Below are 25,639 nucleotides of genomic sequence, written 5' to 3' on the forward strand. Positions count from 1 at the left end.
CCCAGCAGGAGCATGACCGCAGACAGAGCCTCTCCAGCAGCACCTCTGTCACCTCCCTGCCCATGACAAGATCCCCTGGGAGGCCCCAGCTTGCAGCAAAGGGCTGTGGAAGGAGGTGAAGCAATTGCTGTGCTCACAGTCCTGCCACAGTATGAAATATTTGCAGTGTCTGCTTTACCCTCACCTGGGCTGGGGACACCTTTCTCAGGGAGCTCCTCATGGTCAGGGATCTCTGTTTACTGACTGGGTGCAGACACAGCCTGTGAGACAGCAGTGTCCATGGCCTGTCCTGACTCCTCCATGGATTCCAGAGCCAAGGTCTTGGACAGCCCAGTGCTGGCTGGGCCCTGGCCCTTCTGTGTGCCTCTTTGGAGGAGCAGGGATGGGGGAGTGACAGTGAGATTCCTTCAAGCTAAATCTGTGCTATAGATATAATTTGATTGAAATAATTCTGATTTCTGTTGAGTCTCATTGTAAAGCTTGATTTAAATGTCGAGGCTCAGCAGGCTGAGAAGGCTGGGGAGAGCACAGAGTGAATGGAGGAGGAACTCATCCCACCCATAAACTGCTGAGCACCCCCATCTCCATCTGCTTTGGGGAGCAAACACAGGAGATGGCTTTCAAGTCATCCAAGAGTTCTCTCTTTTGTCCCCCCACCCACCCTGCTCACCAGATGATGGAAGGCACAGTATCCCTCTGCAGGGGTTTGCATCCCAACAGCCACAGGGAGCCAGGGCACTGCTGGCAGCAGGCAGGATGAGCTGGCTGGGTGTACATGCACCCCAAGTGCTGCCACTGCCACCTCATTCCCTGCAAAACCCCTCTCCAACCTCTCCTTTACAGAGCTGGGGGTCTCAAATCCCACCTAGGGGTAGGATCCTGGTCTGGTCTGTACAGCTGTGCTGGGGACAGGGAGAGGGTTAGGGGACCACAGGTCCCCTGCATTCAGTGGCACATCCCTATCAGTTACCCCACTGCCTGCAGCTGCAGCCTCCAGCCCTGAGCCCAGCCAGGTGAGCTCTGCACCCTGCTGCCACATCATCATCATCATCATCATCATCATCATCATCATCATCATCCCTTCCCTGCATCCTGCTGCCAGCATCCCTCCTTCCCTGCATCCCCCCTGCCTATATCTCTCCCTGCCCACATCTCTCCCTGCCCACGCCCCTCCTGGCCCCTGTCTGGGCTGTGGCACCACCAGCACTCCCTGACCCCTGGGAAGGGCAGCCCAGGCACACCTCTGCTCCCTGTCCCTCCTGCAGACATTTCCAGCAGGGATTCCCTGGCACATCCCAACAGCCAGGAGGACACAGGACACGTTGGGGCACGGAGGTGGGATGTGTCAGGACGAGGATATGGGACGTGTCAGGGCACGCTGCAGGATGAATCAAGGTGCAGAGTGCAGCCATCAGGGATGAACCCAACCTCAAGCAGTTTGTGGGCTGGAAAGCAGCCCTCACCATGGCCACTGTGTCCTGTCTGCAGGCTGGGGCTGCCAGGAGCATCCTCATCTGCTCCTCTGGGAGCCCCAGGGAGCTGCTGACTGCCACGAGCACCCCATGCAGCTCATGGAAGTCAGAGCTGGGCAGGGGCTGCCTTGGGGTCTCTGATAGGGGGCTGCAGGACAAGGCTGCAGCAGGGACAGCCCAGACAACCCCTGCAGTCCAGGGGCAGCGAGGGTTTGAGCCTGCTGGCTGCAGCTGCCCAGCCTCTGGCCCTTGCTCAGCCCAGAAAGGATTTTGCCAACTTTGCACATTTTTGGCAGAAGCTAAAAAACATCACTGGTGCCAAGGCAAGGGGAACAGATCCTCCCTCACACAGGGCTCTCCTGTGGCTGTGGGAGGGCAGAGACCTCCTCATCCTCCAGGGCACCCCACTACCATGGCATGGAGCTGAGCCTGTGCTTATGAACCTGTTAATTAACAAGCAATTAATTCAGGACTAAGCTGAGCACCAGCTGGACCCACCTGGGGCAGCCCAGGGCCAAGATGGAGCTTTCCTTGCACTTCATCTGGGGCTGGAGGATGCTTCTTCCTGGGCAGGGGGACACAGGAATGGAACCGTGGTGGGTGCATGGCCGAGATGTGCTCCAGGGAATGAGCTCAGGGAATGAGCAGCCTCCTCTCCTGGGCAAGCAGCTCCATCGTTCCCCCCAGATCTCCCCCTGCAGCCCCCTCTCCTCCCTCCGTGCGGCGGCTCCTGCGGCACCACACGTCGTTTGTCACTCGGACAGGTTCAAACAGAGCCGTCTGGGATTCATTAGGCTTCGTCTTGGTTTCCTGCAGCGCTCGGCAGGGGCCGGCCAGGAAGGAACGGGGAGGCAGCAGCAGCAGACGGGCGGGCAGGCTCGGGCAGGCAGGGAATGGAGCGTGGGGCAGGGGGGAAAGGCAAGCAGGGACCCCCGGCCCCCAGATCCCTCCCCAGCGCTCGGGCAGGCGGTGCTGGATGCTGTCCCGGGAGGAGGAGGAGGCTGTGGGCTCTGTGCAGCATCCACGGATCCGGGACTGGAGAGCTGCTGCCACCTCGTGCATGGAGAGCTGCTCCCACACAGCCCCTTCCAAACCCCACAAAGACGGGCCCAAAGGCAGCCAGGACCCCCAGGGGCAGGGCGGGATCATGCCAGCGAGCAGAGACACAGGCAACAACAGCAAATAAAACCAGAGCCCCCCCATTTATTAGCAGTTGGTTCAAGAGGACCCTACAGCAGTGCTTGGGAGCCTCCCCAGCACAGCCCCCATGGCCCCAGGTGGGCTACAAGGCTCCTGTGAAACATCCAGGTGGGAACGCTGCTGCCAGCAGGGCAGTGAGACATCCACCCCACTGCCCTGGCCCCCCTCGGGCAGCACTGGGCATTGCTCCCCTCCCATGGAACTGCTGCCATCCCACACCCTGCAGGGCAGCTCCATCCAAGGGGAACTGTGGGCCCACATCCCAGCAAACCCGTGGTGGCTCAGTCTCCTCTCTCTGCCAGCAATCCCAGGGCGTGGGAGAGGCTGCAGCTCTGTGCAGCCCCACTGGCACAAAGATGTGTCTCCCACTGGGAAACCCTCCTGTTTCCCCTCTGACCTTTGTCCATGTCATGTCTAACGACCAAAGAGACCGTGTAAAACCCTCGGGGTTTAGGTACAAATCCTGGCACTGAAGAAAAAACACCTCCCTGCAAAATGGGAACCAAATGAACACCCCCCCCCACCCCACCCCCTTAAAACCCAGCATTATTAAAATACTTTCGTTTTTAATATTCAAGAGGTTTGAAGTTCTCTCAGCATTCTTCTGATTGCCTTTATCCCAATGTCTGCTCTGTCCCCGAGCTCTCCTCCATGCCAGGGTGTGCTGGGCACCACTTGGCTTTACCACAGGAAACACCACGTGTGTACAAGAGTGCAGGAAGGGCTTGGGGGTCATGAGCAAACTGGGACCAGTATGCCCAGACCAGCATGCCAGCCCCTTCTCCTGCTAGGCCACATCCCCACCACACTGCCCATGGAGGGGGAGCCAGAGGCTGAGGAGCTGGAATATGATGACAGAGATGACAAAAGAAATTGTGCCCCAGTCTTTAAAAGAAAAATCCACCTTGTTCTCAGCTTTTCCAAGTAGGTGCTGGGGGAATCCAGCAGACTCTCCTGTTTCCTGCCATGCGGCTGATGGCAGGAGTGGGTCTGGTTTCCTCTGTGCTTTGGGTCTCCACCAGCTATATCCCTCTGCTCCAGCTCAGCAAAGTCACCACCAGTGCACCCAGAACAGCTCCTCCATCCTCAGACCAGGAAGTGAGGGACAGCTCTGGTGCTGCTCTCAGGCCCAAGGCAGCTGGACCCCATTTTGAGCAGAGAAAGGGGGAATTTGTGCCACTTCCCTATGCCAGAGCAGGGTGGGAAGGGACAAGGAATTAAAAAGGAAAAATAAAATGAAATACAGGTGTGAGGCAGGCAGAGAGGGGGGAGCACAGGGATTGCAGAGTTGGATCACTGCTCAGACAGCCTCCAGTGGAGCCCTGTGTTCCTGGGGGTCCTCTCCAAGCCTCTGGTGCAGCCATACGCTCCTGGGGATCCCCTCCAAGCCTCCAGTGATGCTGTGTGCTCCTGGGGTCCCCTCCAAGGCCAGGTATTGCTGAGAAGGTCCTGCTGGCACAGGGTCAGCCCCGCTCAGGTATTGCTGGGGGGTGGCAGCAGCAGCTACCTGGTGCTCTGCAGCTCCTCCCGCAGCCACGTGGGCAAAGTCTGCCCCATTTTGTACAGGAGCTTGGAGAGCTCTATGTTATGGTCCCTGTAATAGTCCCGCAGGAAGGAGCGTGACTGCAACGGGAGAGCAAAGAGAAATGTCAGGGGGACCAGCCTGGAGCTCACCAGCCCAGCACAGCCCTGCTCAGGGCCAGCCCAGGAGCCTTTCTGCATACTCACATCTGAATCCATCTCGGGGTACTTCCTCCCTTTGCTCTTTCCCAAGCATTTCGTTTTTCCTCCATCCAGAAGCTGACACCAGAATCCTTTCTTTGGATCAAACCTGCAAAGTGAGAGCTCTGCCTCAGCCCTCCTATCCCCCTCACACCTGTCCAGCAGGTCCCACTGCTGTCCAGCCCTGCACAGGGCACTTCTCCACCTCTGGAATCCACAGCCCAGCTAACATCATGTCATCAACCCCCTGGTAGCACAGGACCCCCCTGCAGCTGTGCAATAAGCAGTCCACCAAGGCTCATTCATTGCCCTGTTGAGGGAGCACAGAGTCTACCTGGGTTTAATTACAATTTTCCGTGTCACTTTTGTCCCTGGATGCCCTCAAGTGCCCCACAGCACATGGGTGAACACATACATAGGCAAGCCCTAGCAGAGGTAAATTATTATTTCTCTAGGAGATCTGGAGGCTTCCCACAGTGGGGTTTAATGGAAGGATCAGAGCAAGGTGACACCTGCAGAGGTGCCACACAGCCAGCAGCTGCTCTCAAGCATTTATGAGGAGATGGAGTGCCAGGGCTCAATACCATCATCTGAGTCACAAATGCTGAAATCTCCTCCAGGAGCCCAGGGCTGCTCTTGGGCTGCCTGCAGTGACCTCACTGTAGTGTTTGGATAAGTCTCAGGTGAAAGCTCAGCCTCATCCAGCTCAACAGCAGCTCTGTGGAGAGGCCAGGGCTGGGGGCTGCTCTGGGACAGTGTCCCCAGGGCATGCAGTGCATGGGAGCAGTGGCAGGGTGGAGGAAGGAGAAGCTGGGGAAGAACTCACGCCAGGGTCTTGTGATAATCGACGAAGTTGGTCACGCCGAGGAATTTCTGGACTGTGTCCATCACTTTGGCGGGTTCTGTTCGGAGCAGCTTGCCATCCAGCACCAGGATCTGCAGGGAGCAAGGCACAGGGGTGAGGTGTCACTGGCTCCAGCCCTGCTCTCCTGAGGCAAGAGGACACCTTTAACACACCTTAGATCACCTTGGAGCCAAATCTGCCACCAGGACACCTGCTAAATACCAATGTGCCCTGATGCTCCCTTAGACTGGCTGCTGGAAAATGAAATACAGCTAAAGCCAGGGCCAGGACCCACCCAGGACAACATCAGAGCTTCTGCTCAGGGCTACCCAACCCACAGGCAGCTGGGATTGCAACACAGCAATTACACTAGCAGCAGGCAACTAATAAGACTTTATAAGGTTAATCAACAGTGGAAAAATCATTCAGGGATTGATCCCATGCTCTCCAGCAGTGCTGCACTGTGTGGGTCACAGCAGGGCTGCCATCCAGCTCCCATTTTCCCTGCAGACAGCCTGAACTATGGGCATCTTCACCAGCTATTTTTGTCCTGTTCAATGCCATGGTGCCACCAGACAGGGCAGCCCCAGGGCTCTGTGGCCAAGAGTGAGGGTGAGTGTTGGGTGACCCTGCAGAGCCACCCACAGCCTTCTGCCTCACTCCCTTTCAACCCTGCTGTGGCAACCCACGCAAGGCCATCTCTGTGTGTTATCCATCACCAGGCTCCCTTCTTGCACAGCACCTCCTCTCTGCCCCTTCTCCAAGGACTTTTACTCCTCTCCCTGTAATTTGAACAGTTTAAGAAAAACAGCTCCCAGGCGAAGGATACAAGATCTCCTTCCCTCACATCCTTGCGTGGGTGAGGGCTGTAGGACTGGTTGCTGTGACTGTGTTCACAGGGGTCTTAGGATGAGGGAAGAGAGGAGGATCTGACTCCATGTTTCAGAAGGCTTGATTTATTATTTCATGATATATATTATATTATATTATATTATATTATATTATATTATATTATATTATATTATATTATATTATATCTACACTAAAAGAATAGAAGAAAGGATTTCATCAGAAGGCTAGCTAAGAATAGAAAAAAAAGGAATAATAACAAAGGCTTGTGGCTTGGACAGAGAGCTCACTGTGATTGGCCATTAATTAGAAACAACCAACATGGACCAATCACAGATGCACCTGTTGCATTCCACAGCAGCAGATAATCATTGTTTACATTTTGTTTCTGAGGCCTCTCAGCTTCTCAGGAGGAAAAAATCCGAAGGAAAGGATTTTTCATAGAAGGTGTGTGTGCCAGGTTGCTGCCATGCCTACCTGGTTGGCGTGGTAGCTGCTGAGCCAGCGCTCGATGTGGGTGGCGTACCAGCCCGGCACCAGGCAGCGGCTCTGCAGCGCCCGCAGCCGCGGCCCCGCCTCGGGCCCCGCCGTGATCACCTCGTGGAACGTGTACTTCAGGGCAACCACGTCGTCGTGAGCTCGCTGGTGCTGTCACAGAATCACAGAATCACAAAATCACAGAATTTCTAGGTTGGAAGAGACCTTTAAGATCATCGAGTCCAACCCATGTTCTAACACCTCACGTAGATCATGGCACCAAGTGCCACGTCCAGTCTTTTTTTAAACACATCGAGGGATGGTGACTCCACCACTTCCCTGGGTAGATGATTCCAGTATTTGACCACTCTTTCTGTGAAAAACTTCCTCCTTAATTCTAGCCTGTATCTCCCTTGGTGCAGCTTGAGACTGTGTCCTCTTGTTCTGTCTGTTGTTGCCCGGAGAAAGAGACCAACCCCCAGCTCCTGTCAGGCAGGAGCAAGGCAGGTTTGTCCCCAGGGTAACCCAATCCTGGGCTGCCCACGAGGTGCAGCAGCTCCCAGGCCACCACAATGTGTCCTCACGCATCACGTTCAGCCACAGTCACCCCACATCCCAAGCCAAGCCCACAGGACTGCTCAACCCAGGGGAAAGGCAGAGGCTCACCTGATACCAGGAGTAGGCTCGATCTGCAGGGTTGATGAGGATGGTGATGATTTTGGCCTTGGACAGCAGGGCTGCAGCTCGCCGAGGAGCCACTTCAGAGTCAAAGTAGTTGGCACTTTTCTCAAAGTAGAAGTCAGAGGTGGTGTTGGAGGGGATGGGGAAGAATTCCATGTACCTGGGGAAGGCACAGTGTGAAGCTGGCAGACAGGCACCACAAGATGGCCCCAGCACCGCCCTCACAGGTGACATCTCAGACACTCAGAAGGGAAATCTCACAGCACCACTGCCCGCCTTCCCAAAGTTATGGGCACTCCCCCATAGCACAGTCCCCACAATGCAGAGACCCACCAGTCGATGCCCTTGTGATAGTTGTGTCCATTGAAGAACTGTATCTCCTCAAAGGTCTCTGAGCTGGGGTAGTTGCTGCTCAGGTCCGGGTGCATCCCCAGGAAGAGATAAAGGGCAGTTGTTCCTTTGGACAGACAGAAAGAGGGAGGTGACACAGGCCAAACTTCCCCCCAAGCTCTGCTTCAGGGCAGGAGGGCTGAGAGGCTCTTTGTGGGTCCTGTCAAGCCCCCCAGCATGCTCACAGAACTGAAGGTGAAGGGAATCACCTGTTTTTTGAGGCCCAATGATGAGAAGCTTTGGGAATCGGTCACAGGTCTTTTCTTTGGACCAAATGTCCTTGTGTCGTTTGTCTTCGCAGGGATCCTGAAACACAGTGTGGAGGATCAGAGACAGAGCAGCCTGGATGGGAACCCACACCACTGCTCAGCCCCTCCAGCCTCAGCAGACACAGGGGAGGCCACCCTGCTCAGCAGGCAGGACAAAGACTGGGCTTATCTCCAGGTCTACAGGACAAACCCCTTTCTGGCACTGCCTGCAGAAACAGCAAGAGGTGAAAAGCCACAGCTTACCCAGGGAACCAGAAAGAAATCCAGGTTGGAAGCTAACTGAGGCCCGAAGCAGGGCCAGCTGTACCCCACTACCCTCTCCCAGCAAAATAAAAAAAGGTCACCCCCCTATTATAGGCACAGGGGTACCTGCCACAGTGGGTCCTTCTCCTCAGAAAAGATCTGGAAGTATTTCTGTGCCAGCTGCACAGGGGGCAATGTCTGCAGCTTCAAGTTGGTCCAGGAGTTGAGGAAGCGGACCAGGTGCTTGAAGGTGTACAAGCCCAGGCGGTCGTTGCCATAGTTGGACAGGTGGGTCATGAAGATGCTGATCTGAAGCCAAGAGGACAGAGCAGGGGTTAGTGGAGCCTCACCCAGCAGCCATCCCACAAATGGCCCCACCCTGGCTGAGGACACTGGGGACATCTCCCACAGCAGGGCCACGACAGCTCTGCAAGATGCCTGTCTGTCTGTCTGTCCCTGGGCAGTACTTACAGGGTTCAGGAGGACAGTCAGGAACAGTTCACCCCCGTTGATGATTTTGTCCAGTTCACTGGAGCCACCAGGGTACTCATTGTAGAAAATGGTGTGTGTGAACAGGCCACAGGTTTGCCGGGGTAGTACCTGGGGCAGGAAAAAATGTATGGATGGAACAGGTGGGAGAGCCAGGGCAATGAAATGGCCACATGGCCTCCCCCAGGCTTTGAGAGCTGGGTCTCCCTCCCTCCCCAACAAAAAGGGGGAACCTGACATCAACCCCTCAGAGGCCAGGACCAATTCCACTGCCCCTCACCACCCTTGACTTGAATCTGTACACAGAAAGGAAGGATGTGGACAGATGGAAACACCAAAAACTGTCCTCACACAAGCTTCACCCATGCAGGATGAGCAAGGGGGAACAACCCCCTCAAACTGGAGCTGCACAGAAACCACATCCCGAGGTGCTGGTTCTGGTGGGGGAGGCAAGAGAAGAGAGGCCCCAGAGACAAAGGGCAGCACCCACCATGATGCCGTTGTGGATGAAGCCGCGGCGGTAGCGGGCAGGTTTCAGGTGTGGATATTCCTCCGTGCTCGTCACCCTGATGGACCAAACCTGCTTCCAGGCCTCGTACAGCTGCACGTGCACAGGGTACACGCCCGAGTGGTGGGGGGCCACAGCGTACCCCATGTCTGTGGGGATGCCATGCTCCTGCAGAGAACAGAGTATGGAATGGGTGACTGTGGAGATCCCAAAATCTCAAACCAATCCTGTCCATTCCCAGCTACAAACTGTCTAGTTGTGCCTCTGCATCCTCTCCTAAGCCTGGCTGTCTCCACAAAAGGGAGCCTAGGAGCAGCCATGCTGGGTGGACACCCACTCCTCTGCTTCATTCAGACCATCCTCATCCCTGTCTTCTGCTGTCACCCACAGAACAGCCACAGCCAAGCTGTTGTGTGAAGAATGAGGAGGTACAGCTATATAGGTTTGCAGATTGGTTTGTATCAGTAGATACAAAACTGCCTGGAAAGTCTGAGCTGGAACATTGCCCATCCTAAGTAGGAAAGGTCTGGTCTTTTTCTAATTAAGCACTTGTAATTATCAGATAATAAATTCAAGTTAGTTTGAAGATCCCTCTCTTAGGCCACAGGATTCAATTATTAACAGGTCTGGCTTTACCAGTTTGGATTCAAGACAGCTGTCAGTCAATCACAGCATGAACTGTGTCAGTGCCACACAAAGGACAGCACAAGACCAAGCTGAAGGTCAGAGGCTCCCTTTACAACCAAACTTATGTCCCTGACAGTCCAGCCTGTAGAGAGAGTTTCCACCAGCCAGAGCCTCCCAGCACAGCCACGGCTCCAGATCCCACATCATCACCAGCACACATTCACACGGTGCCAGGCTGAGCATCTCCCTGGGCTGCACCTCTGCATCCCCACGGTTCCAGGCCAGGTGAGCACAGCTGCAGGGCACAGAGTGTCCCCTTGAACAGCCACTGGGGCAGCTCACTGCCACAGCAACAAGTTGGCTGCTGCAGATAAATCCTTTAGCTCTAGTTACTGGAGTATAAATGGATTTACCCACACAGCTGCAACATAGAGGACATGACTTAATGTCACCAGGTCCCTCTGCTCCAGCAAGAAGGGGGCATTCCCTGGGAATCTTCTTTGCTCCTCCTCTACCATCCTCCCCTCACCACAAGCAACCCCACTGGGAGCATTTTACTCACGACAGCGAATTTCTTGTTTAAGGTCATCTGCTCAGCAAGAACCGACTGGTTGTGGAAGAGGTGAGGCTGCATGTGGCTCCACATATGGGGGAACCACCAGAACTCCTTCACGTAGGACAGCAGCAGGTCATCACCTTCGTCCTCAGCATCAGTACCTGTGGCACGACACTTGCTGTCACCACTGAGCACAGAGAGCTGTGTGAGCAGCTGGGGCAGGGGGAGGGCCAGCCCCTCTTGGTGGCCAGGTGATGGAAGAATGGGGTGGGATGCCTGAGGACTCTCCTACAGCCCAACAGCATCCTCTCTGAGCACCAGCTGTACAGCACCCAGGAGAAGCAGTGCCCTTGCCCTCCTCACCTGTGTGGAAGAATTTCCCTGAGTATCCCAGGTTGAAGGTGAAGTTCGGGATGTGGGTGCGCAGCTCGTTCTGGGTGTCAAACAGTGCCTGGGACAAGGGGAGAGAAAGCAAAGTGTCCTCAGCATGTGGCCTTAGGGACAGCTGCCACATCAGGGCAAGCACCAATGTCCCTGAGCACTTTGCAGAGAGACTCTCAGAGGGACAAGGGAGCAGGAAAGTTCATCTCTGGAGCATCCCTGAGCAAGCACAAGAGTCCAGCCCTGCCCACCCAGCCAGGAGAGCACAGACACACCTTGACATCTTCCACCTTCATGCGTGTGCCCTCCTTGCCCACAAAGATGTCATCAATGTCCACCAGGATGTAGCGGTCAAGGGGCAGAGACAACCTCTTGCCAGTCAGGAAGGAGACAGAGTCCACAAAGACCAACTTGTGCAGCCAGAAGTTGAGGTTGTTGCCGAAGAGCACCCTCTGAATGCCATCGTGGAGGCCCAGGTCCTGCATCACGGTGGTGTGCAGGGCAGCATCCACGCTCATGTGAGGGATGGACTCAGCTGACTTGGTCTTGGCCAGGAGGACGGGCTCGTAGGTGGAGTGGTTGGACTGGAAGACAGTCCAGTCCTCCCCGGGAAGCACACCCTTCTCCACCTCACTGGGCCGCGTGATGTAGAGCAGGGGCGACTTGGGGTTGATGCTGCAGTCCTTCAGCGCCAGGTTGGAGTGGAGGAAGAGTGGGAAGCCCTTCAGCTGGGCACTCAGAAGGCTGTTCTCGTTGGCCTGCATGGGGAAAATGGGAGCTACAGGAGATGGGACACTGGGGACAAGGCAGGGGCTCACCAACAGCCACGGCAACAGAGGCAGCAGCTCACCACCCCTTGAGATCCAGATTCTGGGTTCTCTCCTTCCTCTCTGGAGAATGGGATGCCCTCATCCTCCTCACACACTCAGTCCTGCTCATGTCCTGTGTGCAAAGTGCCCCAAGGCTAGGAGCCCTGGGCAGGAGAAGGGCTGCTGAGCAAAATATCTATTCATGATTTTGGCAAACCCCAGATAGGGTCACTGCTAGAAAACAAGTGCTAAAAGCAACTGGACTGATCCCAGAAGTGTGTTTTTTCCCCCAAAATCTCCAAAGGCCACACAGCCCTTCCAAAGAGAGAGCTTCTCTGCTAGAAGCCTGTGCCCCACACCAACTCACGCTGCTTGTAGAAATCATGGGGAGGGCAAAGTCTCTGTGGGGCAGCAGGACACAGGGCTCACATCTGGCCTGGCCAGTGAATTTGGTTTGCCCCATGTATCCCCTTACCTTGAAGAAGCCGATGATGCCCACGCCGTACTCCACGCAGTACTTGTCCAGCAGCTCCCGGTTCCAGGCGTCCAGGTTGACGTACTTGAGGATGTTCTCATAGATGATGAGCGCAAAGCGTCCCCGGTCCTTGTCGGTCAGCGTGGGCATGTCCCCCTTCCCCGGGGCAATCTCTGTCCTGTATTTGAAGCGACTCGACTCCAAAATGGCCACAATCTCCTGGCCCAGCTGGGAGTAGAGGCTCTCCACGAAGACCAGCACCAAGGGGTCCGTGCGGGAGGAGTCGGCCACCTTGAGGGTCTTCAGTGGCAGCAAGCGGGAAGGGGCGACCTTGGGCTCATCGCAGTCCGGCCCTGCCACGTCCCCAGAGGGCTCCAAGCCCCTTTTCCACCCATATAAATAATAAGCAGAGACGAAAACACTGAGCAGGCAGAAGGCAAAGAGCAGGAGCAACACCACCTGCGGAGAGAGCTGCCAGATACCCCGCCGGGCCCTGGCCAGCACAGTCATCCTTGCATCCGCTGGGTGAGGTGGGGTCCCTCTCCCCTGCCCGCCCCCTCCCCTCACGAGCCCCGGGGAGGGGAAGAAGCAAGCAACCAACCTACAAAAAGTCAGGTAAAATCAAATTGAATACTACTAATAAATTAAAATACTAGCAGGCTGCCTGTGCAGGCTCTCTCCCCTCCAGCAGTCCGGCGTCCCTCGCCGTCTGCTTCATGTCACCATGGCAGAGGCACCAAGAGTCCCCTTGCTGAGCCAAAATTCTTGTGGTGATGGCAGCAACAGCAGCAGCAGCAGCTCCATGGCCTCAGTGGGGCGAGGGGGCGGCGGGCGGCCTCGGCGTGGATCCTGCTGGGAATGTGGGCATGGCGGATCCCTGCTTCCCCGGCTCCACACGGCACCCTGAGAGAGAGAGAGGGGTGGGATGAGAGGGCAGGGACAGTGCCAGCCTGCTGTTGTTGTTTCTGCCAGCCTGACAGCCCCAGAAGAGTCCTCACAAGCTCACTGGCGTGCCAGGGCTTGCCACAAGAATGCTGTGGCACCAGGGATGCAGCAGGAGTGCGGCACACAGCCGTGCCGTGGGATCCGGGCTGTGGGTGCACCTGGAGTGCAGGTGCATCACCAGGTGCTATGGAGGGGAGACCCCAGACCCCAGTGAATATCTGGTACCTCAAGCCATTCTTCCCTGTGCCCAGCAGGAGCTGCACTCTGCTGAGGAGAATGGGGGGTGGTCTGAGCCCCCATGGCCCAGCTCGGCTGGCAGGGACGGACACGGGAGGGACATGGGGAGCCTGCCAGCTGGGTGGCTCAATGCTGAGCCAGGAGCCGCCAGCCAAGGTCACCGAGATCGGAATGCAGGAGTGACCACATGGAGCCAAAGGGACCTTGGGAATATTTTTGTCTTCCCTGTGAAAGGCTCATTTGAAAAAAGAAAAGGAAAACAATAAGCACTGCTTGCCAGAAGGTGAAGCCAACTAGGGGACAGACTGATGAGGCCAATGCGTTTAAGGAAAAGAAGTGACTCACAGCATTGTCCCCAGACACATTACCAGTGTTGGGGACAAGGGCAGGAGTCCCTGCTCCTCCCAGGGAGAGCTCCCTGTGCCCTGCCAGCACCGTGGCTGAGCACCCTTCCTGCTGACACCAGCCGGGCTCCTAACAGGATTAAACGTGGCTGGCTGAGCGGCACTGTGGATTACAGGCTGGGGCTTGGCAGGGTAATCCTGTCATCCCTGCCCTTCCCAACAGCAACTCCTGCTCCAGGCAGTGCTTCCCAATCCTGCCAACATGGCACTGCTTCAGCCAGCCCTCTGTAGGTGCTGCTGGCAGCCAGTCTCCTTGCAGCCTCCATCACTGTCTCCTCCTTCACCATCTCCAGGACACATCAGCAATCTCCCCTTGTTGTCTGTGCTGGGCATGGTGGAACACTTGGGTTTATTGATTTGTAATTTATTTTTGTGCACATGGATGATCTCCAGGCAATCAAGAGAGATTGCACCTTCTCTCCTTAGCCCCCCCTGAGGTGTGTCCTGTCTGTTCCACCTCACTCCTTCTGCCCCTCCAGCTTCCCTGAGACAACAGCACTGCTGGGATTTTGGGACAGGGCACTTCTCCAGGTCTGCTGATTTTAGGGATGTGCTTGTGCAGAGGCTTCCCTGCATCTCCCTGCCTAGGGGTGCAGAGAGCTGGGAATGCATTATCCAGCACCTGGCTGTGCCATCCCACTCCCTCTCCATTTCTTTCATCTGCCAGGAGCAGAGGGTGCTGGCAGCTGCATTCCCACAGTGACAGGCAGGCAAATGGCAGCAGTGGGTTTGATGCCAAGCACCAGAGCCAGCAGCTGATGGACAGCACTGTGTGTCCATCCTTGCTCCACCCTCCATGAAACAGGGAAGAGGGCTCTGCATCTACATCACCTGCCACTTCCAAGGGCGCTTCATTAGTCCATTCTCTCCTAAGAGCTTTTAATTACCGGTACTTAATGACCAGGCTTTGGAGACAGCATCTCTGGCCAGACTCTGGCTGAGTCTCCCCAGGCTGCCACGTCAAAGCCTGCCCAGGCAGGGGGCCAGCACTGGACCCCCAGAGCAGCCAGGTGAGAGCTGGGGCTGGGATGGGCAACATCCTGCCCCAAGGACCTGCCAGTGTGGCAGGAAGCAGGCAGGAATCCTGCTCTGCCAGTTCACTGCCAGAGCAAACCCTCCATGGGGAGCATGCCAAGGGCTCTGGGGCGATGCTGCAGGGTGGGGATGCTCCTGCCCAGGGCTTTCCCCTGCGCAGTGGGTGCTGGCTGCATCCTGCCCAGAAAACCCCTGCACAGCCCCAGCAGTGGTGGGAGAGCTCGTTGCCAGAGAAGGAAGCAGGTTCATGCCCAAAAGCACAAAACAAGTCCTTGAGACCAACAGCTTTTCTAAAACAAAAACAGAAACAAGATGGTAAAATTTAAAAAACCACAAGACCTGGCAAGGTGACAGCCAGGGTCAAACTTCCTTTTAACCTGATTTTTAGATGCTGCTAAGGTGCCTTTTAAAACCACAGTGGTTATTTAAAAGGCACCAGCTGGAAATGTCAGCCTGAATCTCACACACAGACCTCAGGCCCCCAAAATCGGTGCTGGCAGGCTCCCATGCCCGGGCAGGTGCTCAGCCACAGCTGCACATCAAGGACCCCGGGAGAAAGAGCCCTGGAAAATGCTCTTTTCTCGTGGGTCTCTGAGCAATGCCCTGGCACAGACTCCACTGGAGAGGAGGCTCAGTGAGGAGGCTTAGCCACTGTGCTCTTAATCCGGCTGCCCTGACAAACACAATCAGCATCCAAGCAGCTTCCCGGCGTGGCTGGGAGCCCGGAGCGCCCCGCGGAGCCGGATCCGACCCCAGAGCGGGCACGGAGCACAACCAGGGGACAGGGAAACCCTTTACTTTTCAAATCTAAGAGAGCTGCAGGATGAAAGGAAAAATGTTTAAAAAGCTTTTCAAAACACACCCCCTGGTGCAGTTTGGGGATGGTGGCTTCCCCCTGCTCAGAGTTATTTTCCACAAATGCTGCCTGGGGAACCACTGCACCCCAGAAAGTCAGGGAGGCATCAGATGGGATGAGAGGGAATGAAACCATCTCCATTAGTGGCTTACAGCACTCTTCCTTTAAATTCCAGTGAGATTTTGCAGAGATGCAATGGAAGGATTGAATATAAGCAAGGAAGTGCAAACAGATCTGGAGGACAAGGAAGGGTCAGTGATCCTAGAAGACAACCACAGCAGAGTTTGATTTATTGGGGGGTGGAATAGGTCTGGCTGCAGGTGCAAGCAGTGAAGATCAGGCAGTTCACAAGTCCCATATGTTGGATAAATCAACTGTCCCAAGCCCATGGCTCAGAAACAAGAGGAAAGCTCAAAACCACGGGTGTGACAGAGCAAGAAATTGCTCACACATTTCCTTTGTACTACTTTGGAAAGGGTGGAAGGGGAAGAGCAGGCATCCATTGTCATGCAGAAAATACTTCAAGATTCTGTGCAAGAACCTTGGTCCACAATTCCAGGAGCTCCAAAACCTCCAACATTCAAGCCACAGAGATGAAGCCACATCCTAAACATCACAGCCAGATGGGTCACCCTGCTCCTCTCCTGCTGGCACGCTTTGGGTGGGCATCCCTGGTTCTCACTCCTCATCAGCGCAGGGAGAGACCCACCACTGCTGATTAATCACCTCCTCAGCACCATGCCAGCTCCACTTCTCCATGTGAGCCAGCCCTGGGGGTTAAGCATGGATGGAGGAGGATTTAGAGGCAGGATGCTAAATTGCATTGCACAGCTCAGCGATTTGCAATCACTCCTGCTCGCTCCAACACTTCCCTTCCCCTCTCCAACCACTGCAGGGAATGTGGATGGATCAGCCTCACCTACACATCTGCTGCACCTCCCACTTGAAAGCAAAAGGCTACTGGAAGGTCTAAATTTGGCCAGGCTGTGGCTCAGGCCCCCAGCAGGTGGATAGTGCTCATCCAACCCCACCTTCTGTCTCTCCCACACCTCAAGCACCCCCACCAGCATCCCCAGAGATCACCAAGTGGTGCCCTGCAGCCCTGGGAATCAGCACTACCTGCAAAAGATGCACAAGAGGCAGCCAAATTATTATTAATAGATTTAAGTTCCCTCTAGAGGGAATCCCCTTCACTCACTGGTAACATTTAGAGGGCTACAGATCTAAAACCACTGAGCTAAGCATGTCCTTAGAGAGGAGATTAATGCCATCACATTATTCAGGAGACAACTGCAAGCTCAAGACAGGGGAGGTTGCTTTGAAAATGAAAAAGTAACTGGCATGGAAAAATGGCCTTTAAACACCCACCTCTGCACTGCTGCCTTTATCAGCTCTAAATGACAGTGATACCAGCTATGACTGGAAATATCTGCAGGCAGCTGGAAGCACTGGCAAGGGAAGAGAGCTGTCTCAGGATGTGAAGGACCACTGGCTGTCCCTGTCCCCATCTCCTCCCTCCCCAGCCACAGCTGGACCCACTGACCAAGAGAAGGAACAATCAGGAGATGATCTCCTTTATTGTGGTGTGTGGTTGTGTGATGATCCCACCAGGATGCCCCTGGAGCTGGGGCACAAGCCCTGGGCACAGGAGATGAAGCCACAGCAAGCCCAGGAAGAAAAACCCGACATAAAAACTGCAAAACCAAGGTGATTCCCATGTCCTGAAAGCCTGGATGAGCCTTTAGGATGGGCCCAAGACACTTGGACAGCTGTAGGGACATCCATTTGCCTCCTGCCAAGCTGCAAAGCCTGAGTGTCTGGGCAGGAGCAGACAGAGAGAGGAAAACACAGAGAAGGACACAGAGGAGCAGAAAGGAGCTTGTCCCAGTCACCCACTTGCCAGAGGTTTCGTAATGCCAGATAAGGAGCATCTTAGTAGTAATTACACAGGCTGCTTAAGTGCTTTGCAAACAGTAGTTACAACCTACCAGGGAGAAAAACACCCTGCTTTGGGAGAGGGACAATCCCTGTGCTCCTTTCCTGAGGACACCAGCCTCCCACCAGTGCCCAAGAGGTGCCAAGTTAAAAATGGACAAGGGCAGCCCCAGCAGCTGCCCCTGGGACAGGCAGTGACAGGCAGCCACTGGTGCTGCTCCTCCACAAACACACGTGGCTCAGCTTCTCCCCTTCCTGGGTACGACCAGACACAAGGGAGTATCAGGAAAACTCATCCGTGATTTATAAAGTCTGGAGAATTTCCACCCCAGGGGGCCTTCAGCAGGAAAATCCTCCCTTTTTCTCAGATCTTTTTTGTTAAGATCTGATTTATAGAGCCTGGTCAGAAATGAGCAGTTGGAGCATTCACCTGGATTGCTGAACTAAGCTTCCCCCTGACACTCACTCTGCTCTGGAAATAAACCTCTGGCTTTGCCTGCCCACCACCTTCCTGTTCCTGGTGGAAAGAAACCAATATGAGCAATGAGACCAGTGAAAGTGGTTAAGAATTTTCACTTCAAAAAATTTATTTTTAGTAAAGTGTCCAGCTCTGGAAGAGGCATTTTTTTCACCCACAAAGCCCTGTTAGCACTTCAGTTTTACTGCAAAAGATAAAAGTCATGTTTTTCTCAGGTTTTCTTCAAAAAAACAATCATGAGAGCAGCTCATTGCCTGCAGAGGGATGAAAAAGCAAGGTTCAGTGTGTGTGGCACGTATATGCTGAATTTTTAGGGGAGAAAAAAACCTGAATAAATTAAAAAAAAATCTAATTCCCTAAAAACTGGGTTATGTTTCTGGAAGTCCATAATTAAAACTTTTCATGGCAGAGCAGCTGGTAAGCCCAACTGGTGGGTTTCTAAGACTAGTTCTAGCAAACCCCACATCTCAAACCCACATCCCAGGGTCCTGTCCCTGCTAATCCCCATCTCCCACTCTGTTCCCCAGCCCCATCAGGAGGCTGTACAGAGGAATCCTCTGCAGAGGTCAGCCCATTTCTGATCCTGGGGCAGCAGTGGCTCCCACCCTCCTTGTCCTCAGCACTCTGATCTGGACCAGCACCTCACCATCTCCCAGTCCCCACATTAAATCAGTCTCCTCCACAAACTAGGCCAGCAATTAGCAGCAGTCATTAGTTTTCCTATGCCCCAGGGACACTGGGGTTGGGCAGCTGATCCCTCAGCACTGATGATCCCCAACATCATCCCAACAAAACACCCCAACACTCCACAGCCAGGTTATGGTTTGTGTTTGGGCCACTGCAGCCCCCCCAAAAAAGCAGAAGCCCTTCACAGGTGACTCCTCCTCAGGGGTGTTTTTTGTCCTTGAATCCTTGGGAACAGCCTCGGAGCAGAGCTTGGGGAATTCTCCCAAACCTTAATTGAAAGAGGCGCTTAACGAGGAGAGTTTCTTTTGTCTGTTAATTGAAACAGGTTCTTACCGACAAAACTCCCCATGAATTTTAAGTGGGTTCACAGGGGGAAAAAATCCACTCAATGAATTGGGTTTTCCTGCTCCGAAATGTGCCGTGTCGGTTCCTGTGGCTTTCCAAGCACCCAAGAGCCTTTCTGGATAATCAGGGTCTGAATCCCAAGCATTTTAACAAGGAAAAGAATAAGGGGAAAATAATCTCACATGCATTTTTATATTTCACTGGAGTGGCAGCCTGCCCTCTCACAGGCAGGTCGCACAAGGACTCCTACCTAAAAAACATGGACTGAAAACCCCTCGATGCCACCTTTTGCTGCCTCTGACACTTGGCCAGAGATGCTGGTCCTGCCACGAGTGTGAGGGTGACACTGGATCTCAGAGAGCCTTGAGGCAGCAGCGATTCCCTGTGCTCGGCCATGGCAGCACTACCAGCCCCACGGGATGGGCCAGCTGCTTCCTTCTCTTGACAGCTTCCCAAGCTGGTAGGAGAGCAAGGAGAGCAGAGCCACCCTGCCAGCTGTTCAGGGGAGCACAGGCTGCCCTGCAAGTGCTCACCCAGCCCCAAACCAGCACTTTTGCAAAGCAGAATCCATAAAACCACAGCATGGACCAGCTCGCACAGAGCAACCCATCCCCCTGCCAGTGCCCACATTCCAGAGAAATCCCTGCAAGGATGGAGCTGCTCCCTCCTCCCAGGGGCTCCCCGGGATGCTCCTGTCACACCACATCCATCCTGCCTGATGCCCCAGTGCTTTGCTGAGCTGCCTCTGACCTCCACTCTGCTGCAGACACTGCCAGGGGCCCCAAGCAGCCTCAGGGCCCTGTGCTGGCAGCCAGCATTGAATGAGGGGTCAGAGCAGCCCCTGCCATGCCGTGGGTGTGTTCCTGGGGTGCTCCCGGGGTGGCAGGTCCTTTGGGAAGGGCTGGGCAGCACACACTGACGCACAGGCAGCAGCTTCCAGGGCCAGCACGCTCCAAGGTCATGGCCAGGACAGGCTGGAGGTCAGATCTTTTATTAGACCAATGGACACAGTTGGAAAAAGCGACACATTTTGGCCGCACAGGCATTTCTCAGCCCCAAGAGCACATCTGTTTTTTCCTAAAGGTATTAGTTAGGCTAATAAAAGACATTACCTCTGCATATAAACTTTGTCACCCTTCAAATGTACCAGAGGCTGCAAGGTTCAGCAGCCCAGGGAAAACACAGGGAAGCAGGAACAGGCACAGAGCACAGGGGACACTTCTGAAATTTGTTTTGTTTTCACCCACTAGAACAGCACTGGCAAAGGCCACACTTGCCCCCAACAAGCAACTGAGCTGCCTCTTGCCTCTCCTGTTTCCGGACCCAGGTCTGAGGCTGCAGGAACCTAATGGCATGTCCAGGATAAGTATGTTGTTTTGATTTGGTTTCTGCTCCAGCATCAGCCCTGTCCCCTCCTTCTCCTCTGCAGGGGCTCCAAGGCAAGTGAATGCTTGAGGAACCTGTCATGCCCCACCTGCACCAACTCCTTCCCTCCTGGCCTCAATCCCACTCTCTGACGCAAATCCATGAGACCAGCAGTGCACCAGCACAGCAAGGGATGGATCAAGGCCGATGGAGGAGACTGAAAATGGCCTGAGCCACGTGTCCAGGCATGGATAGCACTCAGCCATACTTCAGAACTGTGGTTAACACTCTTTAATGCATCCCCTTTCTTTAAGAGCTCCAAGCCCTGGGGCTGTAGGCCTGTACAAGGCTGTGAAGATGCAGATAGTATTGGAAGGAAGGGGAATACATGGTGGAGTGCTGACAAGTAGCTAAAAGGTTACTACTTGTAGCCCTGTATTTGGATACCTGCACCCAGGTATCTGGGTTTTGCCAGACATGGGAAGCAGAGTCGGGACAGCAGCAGGCTACCCCAAAGAGCAGCAACATTCTAGGGGCTGCCATCCTTCCTTTGGGATGAGACACACATCTCCCCATGAGGCAGAGGGAGCTGAGCTGGACATCCCTCACTACATCCAACCCTCAACATGCCCAAGCTCAGAGACAGGAGACACTTCTTCCCTGCTTTACATTAGTGAATGTAAATTCCAAGATATTTTGGGTTCCCTGGCAGAAGCAGGGCAACAGGACAGAGGTCCTAGAAGAGAGTCTTGACCTCTCCAAGACAATCTCTAATTCCACAGCTTTGACCAGACCAGTAGCAGGGCTGAACTCACGACATGCCCACCCATTAATACCAGGGCAGTTCCTCTTGGGATATCTCCCATTTAGGGATCTCTTGGCCTTCCTAAACCCCTTTAGGAAGGCTTGTGCCACCTGAAGGTTGTGCAGAGGATCCTGTCCCGTTTCTGGAGGCTGCAGCAAGGTCCTGCTGGTTTTGGGGAGGGCATGGGAACTGAGGTGCTCCCAGTGGCAGTCCCCTGTCACCGGCCGCAGTCACACAGGGATTTACAGCTCAATATTGATCGGTCTTCTGCCATTACAGACAGTGGCTTTTGCAGGAAAACAACATGAATCACAAGCTACAGGCCACCATCTCTCCGTGTCTGCAGGGTGAGACTCATCCAGCCCTTCCAGGGGGCTGGCACAAGGGCTGTCCTGCTCCTCCACACGGGACAGGCACAGAGGGCACCATCTCTCACTGGCACCTGCAGACTGGGCACAGCCCCCAAGGCTCACAGGATGGTCTCCAAGAAAGCAGCATCCCATTTTTCCTCCACCCAAGTCCTCCTGCCCCTGTGTCAAGTTCCAATATCACCAACATACACGTGACAATGGCACAAAGCAATGCCACCACCTCAGCCAAAAACACACAGGGAAGTCAAGGGCTGTCCTGAAGTTGGAAGGGTTGGAAACACCAGCGAGAGACTGGAAGTCCCTGTCCTCTGAGGCCATGAAGCAAATACAAGACATAGAAATTTAGTATCTTGCTTCTCTTGTCCTAACCTTATTCTGGCAAGCTCTACCTCAACAGCCAAAAATAAAAACACAGCTATTAACATACATCTAGAAGGCAGAATTACACAAAAAACCCCTTTTAAGCGAAACCCCCCATGACTCTGCCCCAGAGTACAAAGAGCCAAGAGAGCATCTCCACCACCAGCACGCAGTCAGAAGCTGGCCAAGATGGGAAACTTGGTGGGACCACAGCCCTCCATCCTCAGCCCAGCAGCCAGAGATATCCCAAAATCAAACCTGCTTATGGTGACACTCTGCAGCAGGGACACACTTGGCTGTGCCATGCTTCACCATGACACGCTACTGAAGAAAATATTAATCACTGCCTCTTCATTCCAGCCTGGGTTTTGACTTATGAGGTGTCTTCTTCCTTCAGTTTAAATTACCACCAACAGCGAATTAAATACATCCTGTTCTACAGTACTGACAGAGACACACAGGAAGGGGGGGAAAAACCCAAAACAACCTGTCAGGAAAAGTCTGTTTGCCAGTATGCTGGTGGCATGGATTTTCCAATGGATTTTTTTTTTCCAAACAAAATCATATCAGACTACCAGCTTCCCAAAGGCACAGGAAGCGTGAAGGGCTTTGTGTGTGTGAGCTTCCCCAGCAGCATCTGTGTCCTGTGCCAGCAGCTCCAGGTTGGAAGGGGTAGATTTGGGGGCTGCAGCTGGTGGGGCATCATGGTATGTACTGGAGCTGGGCAATGGGTGGCATGGGGAGGTCCTGGCTTCCCCATACTCACACATGGATGCCCCAGCCATGGAGGGGCACTGGGAAACATGAGCTTCGCCTTCCCTGTCCTTGCCCAAAATGAACACTGACACAGGCAAAGGGAAGATGCTCAGTCATTCTGCCAGAGGCCACTAGCATTGGGGTTTATTTTCCTGCCATATCAAGCCCCGCACGTTTTTTCTATTGTTTAATTTCCTTCTTCTCCACCCATGGCAAGTTCACTCAGAAGAGAGGAACTTATTTCCTATTGAATTTGTCCTGCTTGTTTTATTTGGAAAAGGGCAGCTTCCTCAGCTGTGGTCCCCATGTGCAGCTGAGAGGAACAGGCACGGGGCTGCTCACCTCCCCATCTTCACCAGCCCAGCCCAGTAAAAACCACAGTCGAGATGTGAGTAACAAAGGTGCTGCTTTGCTGCAGGAAGAGCTGCTGTTCCAAGGCTGCTGGTGACAAAGGGGCACTGCAAGGCGCCGGTTTCCCAGCCCTGCAAGCACCGTTAGTGGGAAGACAACCATCCCATGGTGTGCTGGGACAGCAGCTGGCTGGGATCATGAGATGGAAGAGTCCCGGTGCTGGGATATGACTGCAGTGCTGGGAGGGAGCACCAGCCTCGATAGGAAGCAAAGTCTTCCAGGTGATGCCAAAGGTCGCCCAAGCTGGTGTGGCTTCTGTGCGGCCGGGCATCAGGGGCTGCCCCCATCTGCAGGGGACAGCATGGTGCGGTGGTAGAGGCAAGCCCAAAGACTCGGGGAGATAATACACACAGCAATTCACGAGAGGCCCAGGAGCTCACCAGCGGGGGAGAAAATGCCAGGACCTCTTCAAGAGGGGGTGGTGTGGTGATCTACGGAAGCGCCAGCCAGGCTGGGCCAGCTGTGCCATGCGCAAGGTGTGCACCTCCAGGTGTTCTGGCCGCGCTGCCCTGGCTCTCCGGCGCTGCACGGTTTTATCCGCCACCACTCGCACTGCTCGGCAGCGGGGACACCCCAGGCCAAGCACCAGCGCCTGGCACCGAGCTGCAGCCTGGCCTCGGCTGCTCCCGGCGGCGCCCGGAGCGGCGGGGCCACGGCAGCCCCGGGCACAGCGCGGCCTCGCCGCCTCCTCCGAGCCCCGAGACCCCTCGGCCTGGCGGGGCCGCGGTCCGGCTCGGGGCTGGGGGCTCCTGCCGGCCCTCCGCTCCACCCGGGCCGGCTCCTCCCGAGGGCACCGGGCCGTTCCGCCGCGGGGCCGGGCGGGGTGTGCCGCCGTTGGCGGGGGACGGGAGCACCGCCGGGCCCGGTTCCCGGCGCAGCCCGGCCGGAGCGGGGCGAGGCCCGGCGGGCCCGGCCCGCGCTGCCGCCCGCCCGCTCCCCCGCCCGCCCTTTGTCTGCGCCGCCGCCCCGCTCGGGCCGTACCTGCCGCCGCCGGGCCCGCTCCTCTCCGTTCCTCTCCGCTCCGCTCCGCCAGGCCGCCGCCGCCGCCCGCTCCGCCGGCCCGGCCCCGCTCGGCGCGTCCCGCCCGCCGCCCGGGCAGGCACCGCCCCCGCCGCCCCCCGCCAGCACCGCCCGGGGGCCGCGCGGGGCTCCGCGGCTCGGCCGGAGCGGGGCTGGCCCGGGACAGCGCCGGGGACAGCGCGGGGATCGGGGCTGCCCCCGCCCCGCCCAGCGCAGCCCCCGCTCCGCGCCCCGCCGGCCCCGGTGACCGTGAGCAGCCGGGCGGTAATCCCCCGGCGGGAGGGCTCAGATCCCCGCGCCCCGGGGGCCTGTGATGATCGTGGTGCTCGGCGATGCTCCCGCCAGGCCCCCACGTTCCCACTGTTTGCCGGGATGAGCACGATGGGGTGTCCAAAGGGTATGGCCCAGGCTGTGTTTGGTGTAGCTGGGGTGTCATGCTCCTACACAGAGCCTTTTCGTCCTTCCCCCAGTGTGCACACACCCTTTGTGTCAGATTTCTAAAGCCGGTCAAACCGGAGGTTGTCCCCAGCCTCCTGCCCATCTGCAGAACCCAGGTATTATTTCAGGGTGCTGGGATCACATCGTTTCAGCATTTCCTCCCTGACTTCAAGATAAGCTCAAGGGCCACATCCAAGTTACTGGCTGGCTGCCCCCAACTTGCATGCACACAACACAAAATTCCCTTCATTCCTCAGAGAGGGGGGAAATGAGCTGCTCCATTCCTGCCCTGCCCTCGGACGCTGCTGGCGACTGTGCCGGCATGTGAAGACACGCTCAGGTCCAGAGTTAATCACCCACTCAGCCGCCCAGGTCTGCCTCACTGGCCACGTTAGAAGGGATGTGGGGCATTAAGACAACCCTGTCAGGTTTCATGTCCAGCCCATGGGGACAAATTTCATGTCCAGCCCACGGGGATGAGATGTGGCAGAAGGTCTGCTGGGTTTGGTTAAGGCAGCATAGCCTGGGAGAGCTTCCGACTGAACAAGAGTCGAGGAAGCAATTTCAATCAAATGGAGCAAGCAGATAAACAAACAAAAAGAAAACAAGAAAGGAAATTGAAGGGAAATAGACACAAAGAATGGCACACTATTATGGCTGCAAATTTTCTAAGTGTTCATTGAAGTCAAAGACTTCTTATCCTTAAACATTTCACTTCCCTCACAAGCATTTTCTCTGAAGATCCCTGAATATTTTTCAAATGCCAAAGTTACTTGAAAGCTCAGAAAACAAAAAGGGACAAACAGCAAGTTTTTCAACTGTGAACTGCTGTAAAGGGTATTAAAGGGATTATTTTTTTTTTCAGCCTTAAATGATTTGCAAACTCAGCCTGAAAAAGTATCTCCCCTGGGAACAGCATTCTGAGGCCACACTAACCTCCGCCAGAGGAGATTCATGCACAAATCATTGAGCAAAAAGCCAGCAATGAGTAATCAAAGGCACGCACCAAACTCCAAGAACAATCTGCAGAATCCACAGTCTCAAGTGGTAAAGTTTTCCACTGAATAATTTCTTCTGCGAAAAAGGAATTTGTTGAATTCTAGGTCTTCTAGGTCTGGCATTTGTGAATAACTTTTTTTTTTTTTTTTTTTTTTTAAAGAAAAAACTACTCACTGGAAACAGAAAACTGCTCAGAAAGG

At 55.0% G+C, this 25,639-nt stretch overlaps 1 protein-coding gene across 2 annotated transcripts; it reads right to left on the minus strand.

Moving 5' to 3' along the window:
- Nucleotides 1-2,655: 2,655 nt before the first annotated feature.
- NDST1 (N-deacetylase and N-sulfotransferase 1) lies at nucleotides 2,656-24,076 on the minus strand. Of its 2 annotated transcripts, none has more exons than XM_064724774.1 (15): nucleotides 23,964-24,076; nucleotides 11,993-12,895; nucleotides 10,984-11,466; nucleotides 10,691-10,778; nucleotides 10,334-10,488; nucleotides 9,127-9,312; nucleotides 8,619-8,747; nucleotides 8,274-8,456; nucleotides 7,845-7,941; nucleotides 7,579-7,702; nucleotides 7,231-7,405; nucleotides 6,565-6,735; nucleotides 5,221-5,330; nucleotides 4,401-4,503; nucleotides 2,656-4,295 (listed from the first exon to the last, which is right to left on the minus strand). In XM_064724774.1, exons 2-15 carry the CDS (start codon nucleotides 12,500-12,502, stop codon nucleotides 4,176-4,178), a joined length of 2,634 nt encoding a protein of 877 aa, XP_064580844.1. In that variant the 5' UTR covers nucleotides 12,503-12,895; nucleotides 23,964-24,076; the 3' UTR covers nucleotides 2,656-4,175. The 2 variants fall into 2 exon arrangements, with proteins under 2 accessions (XP_064580844.1, XP_064580845.1); XM_064724775.1 differs by lacking the exon at nucleotides 23,964-24,076 and adding an exon at nucleotides 13,163-13,184.
- Between the last annotated feature and the right edge of the window lie 1,563 nt (nucleotides 24,077-25,639).

This window comes from Zonotrichia leucophrys, chromosome 13 (genome assembly GCF_028769735.1).
Source record: "Zonotrichia leucophrys gambelii isolate GWCS_2022_RI chromosome 13, RI_Zleu_2.0, whole genome shotgun sequence".
NCBI classification, from domain to species: Eukaryota; Metazoa; Chordata; class Aves; order Passeriformes; family Passerellidae; genus Zonotrichia; species Zonotrichia leucophrys.